A 15,073-nucleotide genomic window follows, 5' to 3' on the forward strand; every position below is an offset into this window, starting at 1 on the left:
CCACCCCTGTCTCCCTTGCTCTCACTGTTCCTGCCGCACTCGTCTTCCTACCGTTCCTCGAGCATACTAAACACATTCCTGATCAGAAATAAAGAAATCAATTAAATGAGTGGTACCAGCATTTTAAGAACACATGAAATAGAATAAAAACAAATGGGGTACATTGCATATAGGATCAGTATTGTTTTGTGAAACTTTTGGTTGAGCTGTGTGTGTGCATGCATGTATGTGGAGCGGGTTGGGATGTAAAATGTATTTTTTTACTATGGGTGGCAGTAGAAAAAAGTCTGAACACAACTGTAGCGCTTTGGAAAGGGGGAGAAGAGCCGCACCAACATCCCCGCCCCACAGACCCACCATTGGAGGAAACAGGTAACCAAGGACATCCAGAGAAATGCAGCATCCTCATCCACCAACAAGGAGTGGGTAGGAGCAGGAGTGGTCCAGGGGCAGGGCCTGGCACCAGCCAGGGCATAAGTGGGGAGGGCTCATTGATACACTAACCCTGCCCTTTCTGTTTCTTCCTCTTCTTTACATCTGTTTCTCACGGTCTCTCTCCTGTCTGTCTGTCTGTCTGTCTGTCTCTCCTCTCTTTCTCCTCACTCTTTCTCATCCCCTCCACTTCTGTGTCAATCTCTATCCATTTATTTTGGTTGCCTCTTTTCTCTATCTTTGTTCTCTCTCTCTCTCTCTCTCTCTCTCTCTCTCTCTCTGTCACTTTGTCTCTGCACACCTGTATGTTTTTCTCCCTCTCTGTCTCTCTCCTGCCCTCATCTCTCTATTTCTCTGTGTCTGTGTCTCCCCCATCCCCATTTGCAGGTGCAGTGTAGCAGGACAACTCATGGAGCCCCCCCGGGCCCATCGAGTACTGGACTGGCTGATCCCATAGGGTTGGCAGTAGGCCCTGGCCCTCAGCATGGCCAACACCACTGGAGAGCCTGAGGAGGTGAGCGGCGCTCTGTCCCCGCCATCCGCATCGGCTTACGTGAAGCTGGTACTGCTAGGACTGATTATGTGTGTCAGCCTGGCGGGCAACGCCATCTTGTCCCTGCTGGTGCTCAAGGAGCGTGCCCTGCACAAGGCTCCTTACTACTTCCTGCTGGACCTGTGCCTGGCCGATGGCATACGCTCTGCCGTCTGCTTCCCCTTTGTGCTGGCTTCTGTGCGCCACGGCTCTTCGTGGACTTTCAGTGCACTCAGCTGCAAGATTGTGGCCTTTATGGCTGTGCTCTTTTGCTTCCATGCGGCCTTCATGCTGTTCTGCATCAGCGTCACCCGCTACATGGCCATCGCCCACCACCGCTTCTACGCCAAGCGCATGACACTCTGGACATGCGCAGCTGTCATCTGCATGGCCTGGACCCTGTCTGTGGCCATGGCCTTCCCACCTGTCTTCGATGTGGGCACCTACAAGTTTATTCGGGAGGAGGACCAGTGCATCTTTGAGCATCGCTACTTCAAGGCCAATGACACACTGGGCTTCATGCTTATGTTGGCTGTGCTCATGGCAGCTACACATGCTGTCTATGGCAAGCTGCTCCTCTTCGAGTATCGTCACCGCAAGATGAAGCCAGTGCAGATGGTGCCAGCCATCAGCCAGAACTGGACATTCCATGGTCCCGGGGCCACTGGCCAGGCTGCTGCCAATTGGATCGCTGGCTTTGGCCGTGGGCCCATGCCACCAACCCTGCTGGGTATCCGGCAGAATGGGCATGCAGCCAGCCGGCGGCTGCTGGGCATGGACGAGGTCAAGGGTGAAAAGCAGCTGGGCCGCATGTTCTACGCAATCACACTGCTCTTTCTGCTCCTCTGGTCACCCTACATCGTGGCCTGCTACTGGCGAGTGTTTGTGAAAGCCTGTGCCGTGCCCCACCGCTACCTGGCCACTGCTGTTTGGATGAGCTTCGCCCAAGCTGCCGTCAACCCGATTGTCTGCTTCCTGCTCAACAAGGACCTCAAGAAGTGCCTGAGGACTCATGCCCCTTGCTGGGGCACAGGAGGTGCCCCAGCTCCCAGAGAACCCTACTGTGTCATGTGAAGCAGGCTGGTAGGCAGACAGGCAGAGAGAACGTCACGGCCACCATGATGGGGCCAACAGCAAGGAGGGGTAGGGGCCCACACGGGAGCCCTCCTTTCTGAGCTCCAGCCCCAGCCCCTCAAACCACCTGTATAATCTAGGCACCTTTGCCAACACCTCCCACGGATGGAGGACTGGGCGAGGGACTGGGAAAGAGGCATATTTAGTTTTGTGGGGCCTGTCTCCACTGACTCCTTCTCCACTTCTACAATCTCATTCTCTCTCTCTCTCTCAGAAGTGACAATTCAGAAAAAGAAATGAAAACTGAGAATGCAGGTTTTTCTACTAACAGTTGAGGAGACAGGCTTTCTTACTTTAATGTCTCTCCTTCTGACACTGTCCAGAAGGGGAAATTTGTCCTGTAAAATAGACTTCCAGAGCTCTTATTGCCCCCTCTGCTCCCATGCACCCTCCCTTGCAAGTCCTTTAGCAAGGCCTAGATGTTTAGAGAGAAAGTGGTCTAAGGCTGCTGACAAGACGGACCAAAGAGGGTGCTGGGTTCCCAGGGAGCAGGGATGTTTAATTGCTATGTTGTGTGCAATGTTGTTTGCAGCCAACCCTGGCCCCCAGCCCAGTCTTCTCCCCATCCCCACCGTGTCCAGACCTCCCAAATGGTTCTTGTGCATCTGTTGGAGAAGCCAGGGGAGTAGGGAGAAGGGACCCAAGGACGGGCCCAGGTTAGGTGAAGAGTAGGATTTGAGCTGAACTCTTTGAGCTGAAAAGAATGGTCACACTTGGTCACATTCTCTCATGCTGGTCACATTCTCTCACGCTGCCTTCAGGATCCCCAGACCCCAACTCTTCTTCTTGAGGATGGAAATCCACTCCAGCCCCACTAGGACTGATGTGGGTGCCACACAGGCAGGAGCAGCCCCCCAGGGAAGTGTAGGGAGGGAGCTGAACTCCCCAGAGTAGCTGGACCACAGAGACGGGTCAGAGCCGAATTCAACCCCAGAATTGTACCCTACTCTTCTGAAGATGAAAATTTGTTTGGGGCCTTGGTAACCAATAGAGATATGAACTCCAAGGCACTGTGGACTTGAGTCCATTCCTATCTGACCTATTTTTGTCCCCCTCAAGCCTCAGGGGCCTCAAGCCCCTCCTTAGTAACCTTTGGCCTACTGGGCCCTGAGCCCCAAACGTACTTCTTCCCAACAACCCTCCTTCCCCTTCCTTCCCCCACCCTTACCTACACCCAAAGTGGGGCAGACTGCAGCCAGATTCTCCAGGCGGGATATCCAAGCCTCCCTCCCTGGGGTAGAGTCCACTCTAGGCTTACTTTGAGGCCTGTTCTGTGGATTGGTGAGCCAAGCTGGCACTCTTTGGCCTGGTCTTAACCCAGGCTCTCTGTCCCCCTCTCACTTTCTGTGGGGCCGGAATCTGTATTTATCCACCCTTCTTTCCCTTCTTTATAAAAGTCCCTGTCCTAAACTGCCTCCCTACCCCAAGAGAGTCCCAGAACTGGGGAAGCCTGGTCCATACAGAATGGGGAGGGCACTCTAGGCAGGAGAGACATTAATGAGCCTGGCAGCAGAGTGACCCTGGAAAGGCAGGCCAGAGTGGCTGAGAGGCCAGGAGTGGGGGAGCTGTTCTCTCAGCGATAGTGATGGGGGTGCCTTTCCAAGGGAGTGGGGTGGGAAGACCAAGGGGGTGGGGGGTAAATAGGGTACATTCAGGAGGGTTTTCCTCCATTTCTTTTTTCTAACTGCCTGGATTCACCATTGGATTTTGTAAATGGAAAAACTGAAATGAACAATGCTATATTGGATGTTTTCTCTTTCTGACTCTGTGTGTGTGTGTGTGTGTGTGTGTGTGTGTGTGCGCGCGCGCGTGTGGTGTCTGTGTGCATGCATCCTGTGTGATCACATGTGGAGAGACATGATTGAGTGATAGTGTGTGTCTGTGTGACTTTGTGTGGGGAGGCACTCCTGAGGAAAATTTGCCTGGTACACACATGTAAGCAAATGCCTGTATGTGGGGACATATACAGCATGTGCATGCACACACACACACACAAACACATCACACACAGTTGAGGAGACAAACTAGAGTATGTGCCCATGGTAGGAAGTAGAGTGGTCAAGAGATGGATCTTAAAAACCGTACATAGGTAGGTAGTAAGAGGGTAGATTCCCATCTCACAAAATGGGCCTCCGTTGGCCCAGGCTCTGAGCATGGGAGGGCTAGGGTCGGGGTACTTGAGAACCTTATCTCCTCACAAGCCTGTAGCCCCATCTCAGCTCAGTCTCCTTTTCAAACTCAAACAAGGTACCACCATGGAGAATGGGGACTGGAAATTGGAGATCAAATGTGAGGGAAACTAATGGGGTTAGGAAATGCCCCCAACAAAGTAATGGCTTCTGGAAGGACTGCTCAGTCTGGGGTGGGAGCCCTTCCTAGGGGCCACTGTATGCAGCTAGGACTTTGGTCAGCTTTGACCAAATTTAGAGGGAGGGATGTCACGGGCAAAAAACCCAAGTCCAGAAATCTACCCAGCCAGCCTGCTCCCTAGACACTCAGTTAATTTACTATTTAATCTCTCAGGTGCACAGAATTGAATTGACCATACTCCTCAGTTCTTGGCACACTGTGTCATCATTAGTCCATGTGAGGCCCTTTTATTCTTTTTTTATTTCAGTTTTGTCCCCTTCATCATCCATTCCTGATCCCATCCTCCCTGCCCCCTACATAAGCACCCACTCTCGTGTATTTAACATATGTCCTTCCAATCCACCGTTCATGTGTTTATTTACATATGTGTATCTGTGAAAAATATATGGTATTGCTGTGTGTTTTAATTTACATACACAGTATTGTACTATAAATCTTGTTCTGTTTCTTTTTTCACTCAACATCTGTCTTTGAGAGATCCAGCCATGTTGCCGTATATAGATCTAATTCATTCCAGTGGTCCATCTTAAACATATATCGCATTTTTCTTATCCATTCCCCTGATGATGGATCCCTAGGTCTACTCTCTTTCTCTGCTCTGCTACAAGGCTGCAATGGGAAGTTACCTACACCTTTCTTTAGGGATGCCTAATTTAGGGGAGAGAAAACTGAAACTCAGAGAGAGGCAGTGATTTGGTTAAGGTTAAAAAATGAGGGGCACACTCATGATGTGAATCCCAGCACCAAAGCTAGCCCTCCACCACCATGCCTCACAAAAGACCATCTATCTCTGGTTTAAAAGGAAAAATCTTAAAATACAGTATACACTGGGGAAAGGGAGAAGAAAGGATGGAAAGGGGCAGAAATGAAGAGATAGAAAGTGCTAGAAAATTCTAGCAGATGAGCTGAATCACAATCACTTTTATGACGCAGAATAAGTTACTTTTTTGTGTGTGTGATTATTTCTAGAGCCATTTTGCAGAGACGGAAAACGCCACGTGAAATCCCGGCCCCCAAACCAAACACCCTAGGTGCCTAAATTGCACGTGCGGGCGGTAGGGCAGCCCGAGCCCCGAGCCCCGAGGAGCGACAGCAGAGTTCACCCAAAGGGCAGACGCGGGGGGTGGGGGAAGAGGCAGAAGCGGTGCGGGGGGGGGGGGAGGTGAGGGAAGGGGCAGAAGTCAGGGGATGGGAAGGGGCAGAAGCAGGGGTCCGGGGGTGAGGGAAAGGGCAGAAGTGGGGGGATGGGGAAAGGGGCAGAAGCGGGGGGGTGGGGGTGAGGAAAGGGGCAGAAGTGGGGGGATGGGGTCAGAAATGCGGAATAGGGGAAGGGGCAGAAGCGGGGGATGGGGGAACGGGCAGAAGCAGGGATGGAAGAAGGGGCAGAAGGGAGGGATGGGGAAGGGGAGAAGCGAGGGTGGGGGAAGGGGCAGAAGCGGGGAGTTGGGGAAGGAGCTGAAGGAAATGGGGGAAGGGACAGATTTTTAAAAGTGCGTAGTTGCTGAGGGGAGGGGGGCGGGGGAAATGATAACGAGGCTCTCCCAATTTCTCGTGAGCACATCCTGCTCAGCGCCTGCGTTTGTTTTTCGTCTGGTTTTTTCGTCTTCAGAACCACTGGTACTTTTCCCATTGGATAAAACGCTGAAAGGGTGAGGGAGAGGGGCTTCTTCCCCAGCTTCGTCGCAGCCAATCGCCCTGCAGTTTCGCTCCCGTCGCTGAGGGAGTTAGCCCGTTGATTGGCGGGTCCGAGGGCAGCCAATCGGAAACTGATGATGTGTGGTGTTGGCAAGCAGATTGCGTTAGAGCGGGCAGGGGTCGCGGGAGCGCGAGCGCCGCCGCGGCGGCCGGCAGCCAATGACAAGGCCGAGCGGACCCTTGCGTCAGGAGGGGGCGGGGCTTCAGCGATTGGCGCGGAGGTAGTAGAGCGCGCGCTGTGGGAGGGAGCCAGAGCGAGACCGTGAGGGCGGCTGGTTGCGGGAGTCTTCGCAGCTCTGCTTCCCTGTGCGACTAGCTGCAGCGACGCGGCTGAGAGCGAAGGGGCGAGGGCGAGTGCTAGTCCCCTGAGCTGTACGAGCGCGGTCGCCATGGACCGCCCAGATGAGGGGCCTCCGGCCAAGACCCGCCGCCTGAGCAGCTCCGAGTCTCCAGAGCGCGACCAGCCGCCGCCGCCGCCGCCGCCGCCGCCGCCGCCGCTCCTCCGACTTCCCCTGCCTCCACCCGAGCAGCGCCCGAGGCTCCAGGAGGAAACAGAGGCAGCACAGGTGCTGGCCGATATGAGGGGGTTGGGACTGGGCCCCGCGCTGCCCCCGCCGCCTCCCTATGTCATTCTCGAGGAGGGGGGGATCCGCGCATACTTCACACTCGGTGCTGGGTGTCCCGGCTGGGATCCTACCATCGAGTCGGGGTACGGGGAGGCGCCCCCGCCCACGGAGAGCCTGGAAGTACTCCCCACTCCTGAGGTCCCGGGGGGGAGCCTGGAAATCGATTTTCAGGTTGTGGAGTCCAGCAGTTTTGGTGGAGAGGGGGCCCTAGAAACCTGTAGCGCAGTGGGGTGGGGGCCCCAGAGATTAATTGACCCAAAGAGCAAGGAAGAGGCGATCATCATAGTGGAAGATGACGATGAGGATGAGCAGGAGGGTAAGAGGAGCAGCAGGAGGCGGCGGCGGCGGAGGAGGAGGAGGAAGCAGAGGAAGGTGAAGAGGGAAGGCATAGAGAGAGATGCCGAGAGGATGGAGAGCATCCTGCAGGCACTGGAGGATATTCAGCTGGACCTGGAGGCGGTGAACATCAAGGCAGGCAAGGCCTTCCTGCGTCTCAAGCGCAAGTTCATCCAGATGCGAAGACCCTTCCTGGAGCGCAGAGACCTCATCATCCAGCACATCCCTGGCTTCTGGGTCAAAGCAGTATCCTTCTCTTCTATACTCAAGGGCCAGAAACCCATGACAGGAAAGGGGAAGGTGGGGGAGGGACAGAAAAGGTAAAGTGGGTGGAGGAGAGCCAGAGATGGGCGTGAGCCCCCTGTCGGAAGACGGACTAGACTGGATGGAAGAGGGTTGGAAGGAGGGCAAAACAGCAGAGGAGCTGCACTGGAGATGACGAAGGGGCGGGCATAAAAACTGGACCACAGATAGGAAAGGGGGAGGAGGAGGAGGAACATAGCATTAAAAAAGGATCACAGATGATAAAAGAGGGGGTAGTAAAGGGATACATAGCAGAAAAATTGGACCAGAGATGGTGAAAGGAGTAGGGGAGGGTCACGTAAAAGATGAACTGACTCGGAGACCTTGAAGAGGGGGAGGGGAAAGGCACACAGCAGAGTAACTGCCTAGAAAGGGTGCCTGAGCCATACGAGGCTCTCTCAACCTAGATCTTTGCTTAGGATACTAAGAGACCCCAATCCTGGCTAGAGAGCCTTTCATTGGAGGGCAAGGGGCTAGAGAGGGGCTGGAGCCCCTGAAGGGTCAGGAGAGGGAGTGTCTAGGCATGGATGAAAAGGAGTTAAATGAAGGAAAGGCAAGAGTAGTAGATGGGGGATACATATATATACGTGTAACATGGTAAGAACATGAGTTTAACATCTTAATAGAATTATGTGGATACAGACTCTTAGTACCCTCATACAAAACAGCACATAGAGGCCCTAAGCACCCAGGCATACGATATCATCTAGACATAGGATCTTAGCTCCTAGACACAGTATAATATGACCATAGGTCCTCAGCATGTAGACACAGGGCATCGCTTGACCACAAGCCATCAGAGCCATTTACACGTGTGGACATGGACCTTCAACACCCATACATAAAACATCATGTGACCACAGGCCCTCAGAAAGCAGATACAGCATCACTTGGACATGGGCCTTCAGCACCCAGTGACATATACCACATGGACACAGACTCTCAGCATCCTGCTGGGCCACATAACAGAGGTTTATCATGGGATTAAGTATGAGTTATGTCCCATGACTCACCTGTTTCATACAAACCACATGAACATAGAAGGAATCCTACTCCAGCCTCTCTTACTGTGCCCTCCCTGGCCTTTCCTCCCTCCCTTTCACTGGATAGTCAATCCTTGACCTAAACTGCTCCACTCATCAGTTCCTCAACCACCCCAGAATTTCAATTTTGATCAACCGACGTGATGAAGACATTTTCCGCTACTTGACCAATCTGCAGGTCAGACCAGAGAGATTTTTTAGTAGGATCGGGCAACGAATCTGGTTCTTGGAGGTGAGGGGAGGTGGGTGGGAAGGGCCATGGTGTGTGGGGGGAGACAGATTCCACCATCACCCCCACCTGGAGCAGGTACAGGATCTCAGACATATCTCCATGGGCTACAAAATGAAGCTGTACTTCCAGACAAACCCCTACTTCACAAACATGGTGATTGTCAAGGAGTTCCAGCGCAACCGCTCGGGTAAGAAGCAGTCCCAGCATAAAATCCATGTTCCTTCCCACCCAATCTGTCCTTGTTCTGTCCCATCTCTATAGACTTCTCTCTCCCTAGGCCGACTGGTGTCTCACTCAACCCCAATTCGCTGGCACCGGGGCCAGGAACCCCAGGCCCGCCGTCGTGGGAACCAGGATGCGAGCCACAGCTTCTTCAGCTGGTTCTCAAACCACAGCCTCCCAGAGGCTGACAGGATTGCTGAGGTGGGGCCCTTCCTGGCATCACCAGAGAAGGCCTTGCTAGGCTTGTGGCTGGGTGTGTGGGGAATTAAGAGTAGGATCTGGGGCTTGTACTCGTGGTGCTCTTATTCCTTCTCTCCTTTTCAACAGATTATCAAGAATGATCTGTGGGTTAACCCTCTACGCTACTACCTGAGAGAAAGGGGCTCCAGGACAAAGAGAAAGAGGCAAGAAATGAAGAAACGGTAATGGGGGTTTGGTGGCTGAGAAGGGGTTTATTGGGGATGAGGCTAAGACTAGTGTAAGACAGGATTTATAGAGCCAAAAGGGACCTTTGAGATAATCCCAGTGGAATATGTTTTAGAAGTGGGGAATCATGCCCAGAAATGGCCTGAGGTTACACAGTCAGGGGCAGAAATGGGACTTTATCCACCCTAGCCCCATCCCTGGGATCCCTTAAAGCCTACTGCTTCTCCAGTTACTTTCCAACTTTGAGTACTATGAGTACACCCCCTCCCACCAACCCCATACTCAGCCACAGCTTTCCCTACAGTAAAACCAAGGACAGATGTGAGGTGGTGATCATGGAAGATGCCCCCGACTATTATGCAGTGGAAGACATTTTCAGCGACATCTCAGACATTGATGAGACAATTCATGATATCAAGATCTCTGACTTCATGGAGACCACCGACTACTTTGAGACCACTGACAACGAGGTAACTGACATCAATGAGAACATCTTCGACAGCGAGAGCCCAGACCACAATGAGGCCCCCAACAACGAGACCACCGATAACAATGAGAGTGCTGATGACAACGAAACCACTGACAACAATGAGAGTGCCGATGACAACAATGAGAACCCTGAAGACAATAACAAGAACACCGATGACAACAAAGAGAACCCTGACGATAACAAGAACACTTATGGCAACAACTTCTTCAAAGGTGGCATCTGGGGCAGCCATGGCAACAACCAGGACAGCAGTGACAGTGACAATGAAGCAGATGAGGACAGTGATGATGAAGATAATGATGGCAATGAAGGAGACAATGAGGGTAGTGATGATGATGGCAATGAAGGTGACAATGAAGGCAGCGATGATGATGACGACGACAGAGACGTTGAGTACTATGAGAAGGTTATTGAAGACCTTGAGAAGGAGCAGCATGACTACACAGACGTGATAGAGATCATCTCAGACGAATCAGTGGAAGAAGAAGAGGGCATTGAGGAAGGTGAGCTAACCGCCCCCCCTTCTCCCACCGGTCTTCCCTCTTTTCTTTCAGAGCAAGCCTGGCCGAGGACGGTATCAAGGCATGAACACAATCTGCGTTTATGGAGGAAACAAAAAGCATTCTGAGCAACTTTTTAAACAAAGGAATTCCAGAGAACATTTAACTTAAAAAATGTAACAGAACCCCCAAAAAATCATTTTACTTCTAGGTGATAGGTAGACAGTTGTAACAGAGCAAAAGATGGAGAGTACACAGAGATAGGAGACAGTGGGTAGAAAACTAAAAAGGACATTTCACATCGAGGTGGGGGAGTGGCAAAACATTGCATTTCAGCACACTCTGTACCCAGCCTTGGCCTTTGGCAAATTCCCAGGCTTGTGCTAGGAGCAGAGCGTGAAGTGAACAGTATGCTCTCTGAGCCCAGAGAAGGGTGCAGCCAGTTCTACCTCAAGAGTCAGGGGGAGGCAGGCAGGGGAGAGCTAGAGGAAGAAGGTGACATTTGAATTGGAGGCTGCATTCACACTGAGGATCATTATGGAGCATTCTCCATGATCATCTGAACAAGGACCTGGAAGGGTGAAAATGCATGGTATGTCTGACAGGGTTTCCAAAATTAGGTCCTGAGGATCCTTCACCAGATCTGACAGCTGCTTCTCACAAAAGGTTTCAGTGGTTGTATATGTTGGGCAAGTACTGCATATAATAATACCCTCTTGTACAGTTACGTTAGCAGCTTAAGGTCTCTGAGAATAACTTCAGAATTATTAGAGCTCTGAGAATTAATCAGATGGGAGGTAGAAGGGGTAGGAAAATCAACTGCTCTTGGGGGTTTTTTGGCCATGGGTCACTGGCAAACTTCCACTGAGGCAGGGCCAGCGCGCTATGGGAAGAGGTATTGAATGAATGTGGAGCTTCAATCTAGACAAGTTCAGGTAAGACGGGGAAACAGGGCTTCTCAGTCCTTTTCCCTTCCCACCTGATGGCGTCTCCTCTCAGAGAAGAAGAGGCAGAGCTGTCTGCCCAGCCCTGAGGAGGGTGCGAGTGGGGGTGGGGAATTGGGTTGAAGAAGATAGACAAGGGCCTGTTTGGATCAAACGTGGAAAGGAGCAAGGAAGATGCCTAGAGATGAATAGGTTTATTCAGCTGAGGTCAGAGCTCAAGAAGACACATCTGTCAGAGATGTATCAGTTTTGACTGGACAGAGGCAGGGAGTCCGCACTGCCTGCTTGCCTGCCTCGCTCCAACTCCCTCATGTGGGCTTGCTTGAGTACGCACGCACACACTCTTGGCCATTCCAAGCAGAGGTGCTTGGCAAATTGTCCCAGGCTATCGACTGTGTTCCCTTTTAGCGTGACACCTAGCTGCTCATCTAACTGCCTAACTCCATTTCCCCTTCGTTGCTTCTCCCCTATGCAGGCATCCAGCAAGATGACATCTATGAGGAGGAAGGAATTGAAGCTGTCTGGGAAGAAGGGGAAGATTCAGACGACTCTGATGTGGAGGAAGTGGTTCAGATCCCAAACGGTTGGGCCAACCCTGGGAAGAGGGGGAAAACCGGGTAAAGGTTTTGCCCTTTCAGGGATCATCTCTCTGTATCCCCCACCCCTTACCCCATTTGCCCTCCCCTTCAGCTAGGGCCACGCGGCCCCATATTGCACTTCTGGGGGGTGACCGACTTCGTACACGGGTTTAAAGTTTATTTTTATGGTTTAGTCATTGCACAGTTCTTATTTTGGGGGGAGGAAAAGGGGGCTAGCCCCCTTGTTTTGGCCCTCCACCCCTGCAGGCTTCTGTGTGCTGCTAATTGTATTGTGATGCCTTGGTCAGGGCCCCTCTGCCCCTCTTCTCCCAGTCAGTGTTGGCCCCAGCCCCAATCCCTGTGCTGTGTGGAGTGGACACCCTGACCCTGAAGCGGGGAGGGGCCGCTGTGGCCCTTGTCACAGCTGCGCAGTGCCCTTGGAGCACTGTTGCCACCCTGCTCTCCCAAGTTCTCTCTCCGTCCCTTTTCTCTTCCCGCCGCGCCGCTAGCCCGCCTCGGTGTCTATGCAAGGCCGCTTCGCCATTGCGGTATTCTTTGCGGTAATCTTTGCGGTATTCTTGTCCCCCTCCCCCAGAAGGCACGCCTCTCTCCCTGGACCCTGTTAACCCTAATAAAATTCTGAGCAAATTCAAAATGTCGCTTCGAGTCTTTTGTTTCGCCAGGGGCCCGGGCCCCACCGGTTGGTTTCCCCCAGACCCACACGGAGCCACCTGGCCTACGCAGTAGCCTGTAACAGTAGTTGCGGGGGTTCGGCGGGTGGGGGTCGGGCTCCGCCAGGCCGCAGAGACGTTGCGTCAGACCAATGCGGACCATCCTGGCCAATGGCAGGGCGAGGCTGAGGAGGCCCCTCCCTCTCCTGGCGCCCGCGGCGGACCCAGCCAGGTAGCAAAGGGCTTCTCACGCCTTCCCCTCAGGCGCATGCGCATAGAGACACCCTGCCCCGTAAAACATCATTTATCAGTGATTCATCTTTTAATTTATAGTGCGTCAAACCTTTCCTCGGGCCTAGAGTGATAGGGCCGTGCGGAGCCAAAGGAATCCATTTTCCTCATTCGTGTTTAATAAAAATAAAAAAACGACTTCAGTCCGGATATCACAACCCAATTATGCAAGAGCGCTCTCTTGTCTTCGGGAGCTGGTACAGTCCCTGGAGCGGGCGTGGGGAAGAAGACAGGAAAAGATAGCTCAGGCAGAGGAGTGTTCGTAGAGATAAAGGAAGAACAAAGGGAAATTAACTACGTAACTGTGCGAAGGGATGGAACGCAGGGAGTTGGACATCTGAAAAGCTTTATCCGGGAGACCTTGGAAAGGCTGAGTTACATTAAGTTTAGGTACATAAATTTTATCTCAGTGGGCGCCAGAAATATTTCCCAGATTTGTTCTGGATCACAATAACTTTTATTGAGACATCTGAATCGGTCTTTTATACCATGCCTCCGGAACTTTCCATCCAACGCCTTTATTTTGCTGGAAGGCTTCAGATATGGTTAGGTTAGATTTGCGTTTTAGAGAATGCCCTCTGCTGGCTGCCAGGAGAACGGACTGGAAGGAAGCAGAGCAGTAAGGAAATAGACGCTAGACCTCAGGTGAGATTGGCAAGATGGGGGCAGATACGGGAGGTTTTTTAAAATAAACTTAATTTCAGAACAGTTTTAAATTTACAGAATTATTGTGAAGATAACAGAGAAATTCCATATACCCCACAGCAAGTTTTCCTTATTAACAGTTTACATTAGTGTGATGCATTCGTCACAGTTAATGAAACAATATCAGTACATTATTATTAATTAACGTCCATACTTTATTCCGATTTCCTTAGTTTTAACTTAATGTCCTTTTTCTGCTCCAAGATTCCATCCAGAATAGCATACTACATTTAGTCATCTTTGTCTCCTTAAGCTCTTCTTGGCTATGACACTTTCTCAGGCTTTCCTTTTTTTTTAATGACCTGGAGTCATTTGAGGAGTACTGGTCAGGTATTTTATAGAATGTCCCTTAATCAGGATTAGTCTGATGTTTTCTTTCATGACTAACTGGGAATATGGTTTGGGGAAGGAAGACCACAGAAGTAAAATGCCATTTTCACTAGATCATGTCAAGGGCATGTACTATCAATATGACTTATCACTGTTGATGTTAACTTTGATCACCTGGAGGAGGTAGTGTCCATCAGGTTTCTCCACTGTAAAGCTATTCCTCTTTCCCTTTTTCCCTGCTGGACTCTTGGAAGGAAGCCAACTAAGTGCAGCCCATGCTTAAGGAATGAGGAGTTATGCTCCATTTCCTTAAGAAGGAAGTATGTATATAAATTAGTTGGAATTCTTCCACATGAGCAATTTGTCTATTCTATGAGAGCTTTCAAGATGTTGGACTCGACAGGCTTTAGATATGGAAGGAGATGAGTCAAGATGACTGCCAGGTTGGTGTGAGACCTTTGGCAAGTCCCCTTCCCTCTCTGGGTCTCCTCTGTGAGATGGTCGGAATACCAGATCCTGGACACATCTCTCCATGATTCTGATAAATGTTTTGGGGACAGGATGGAGGTTTTGATGCGCTGTCAGAGGTGGGTAGGGAGGACTGAGGCTCAGAAAGGGGAATGTCTTGCCCAAAGTAATGCAATACCTCAAGGCCAGAGCTGAAAGTGCAGGATCCTAAGTCAAGGCATCTTGTGTAGAGAAAAGAGACATCTACATGCAATATCTGGAGCCAACCCCAATGAGCATGAGGTGAAGAGGAGGGGAGGGGAAAGCAGCAGGGGCAAAGGCATTGGAGTAGGCCCGGAAGAGGTCAGCCTGCCAAAGGATCCTAGCCAATCAGAGCCAGAGTAGCCAGCCTGGTTACTCTTGCCTCAGTCGGCCCTACCTTACAACATGACTCTCCTTGTCCTCTCTAGAGGACCTCAGTTTTCCCTCTATGAACTGATGCTTATCATGCTAGGGGATCAGTCCAGGAGAAGCAACGTGCCTAAATTCTCAAGACAGAGTCTAGCCTTGAAGTGGGTCTCTGAAGTCTGGCTTTCATTGTGCTCTTCCCTGGTTCCTCTCTGTCTCCCCAATTAAGTTTTTTAAAATAAACTTAATTTCAGAACAGTTTTAAATTTACAGAATTATTGTGAAGATAACAGAGAAATTCCGTATACCCCACAGCAAGTTTTCCTTATTAACAGTTTACATTAGTGTGATGCATTCG

General features: G+C 51.3%; 2 protein-coding genes across 4 annotated transcripts in view; both read left to right on the forward strand.

The window, feature by feature from the left end:
* The window catches only part of GPR173 (G protein-coupled receptor 173), a 30,457-nt gene extending 26,612 nt beyond the window's left edge, over positions 1-3,845 (forward strand). For both annotated transcript variants that reach the window (XM_035288258.3, XM_002762900.6), the window contains one exon: positions 820-3,845. In XM_035288258.3, the coding sequence (XP_035144149.1) occupies positions 917-2,038 (1,122 nt within the window). In that variant the 5' untranslated portion in view covers positions 820-916 and the 3' untranslated portion in view covers positions 2,039-3,845. The remainder of the gene's footprint in view (positions 1-819) is intronic.
* A 2,569-nt stretch (positions 3,846-6,414) lies between these two features.
* Positions 6,415-12,518, forward strand: TSPYL2 (TSPY like 2). Of its 2 annotated transcripts, none has more exons than XM_035288238.3 (7): positions 6,415-7,371; positions 8,572-8,649; positions 8,779-8,890; positions 8,981-9,126; positions 9,253-9,347; positions 9,656-10,344; positions 11,761-12,518. In XM_035288238.3, exons 1-7 carry the CDS (start codon positions 6,553-6,555, stop codon positions 11,904-11,906), a joined length of 2,085 nt encoding a protein of 694 aa, XP_035144129.1. In that variant the 5' UTR covers positions 6,415-6,552; the 3' UTR covers positions 11,907-12,518. The 2 variants fall into 2 exon arrangements, with proteins under 2 accessions (XP_035144129.1, XP_035144130.1); XM_035288239.3 differs by having other exon boundaries at positions 9,253-9,329.
* The last annotated feature ends 2,555 nt before the right edge of the window (positions 12,519-15,073 follow it).

Source organism: Callithrix jacchus, chromosome X (genome assembly GCF_049354715.1).
Source record: "Callithrix jacchus isolate 240 chromosome X, calJac240_pri, whole genome shotgun sequence".
NCBI classification, from domain to species: Eukaryota; Metazoa; Chordata; class Mammalia; order Primates; family Cebidae; genus Callithrix; species Callithrix jacchus.

Coding starts and splice junctions, on each gene's coding strand:
- TSPYL2 (XM_035288238.3), top strand. CDS start 6,553: ATGGACCGCCCAGATGAGGGGCCTCCGGCCAAGACCCGCCGCCTGAGC. Junction 7,372..8,571: donor CTGGCTTCTGGGTCAAAGCA/GTATCCTTCTCT, acceptor TCCACTCATCAG/TTCCTCAACCACCCCAGAAT. Junction 8,650..8,778: donor GCTACTTGACCAATCTGCAG/GTCAGACCAGAG, acceptor CACCTGGAGCAG/GTACAGGATCTCAGACATAT.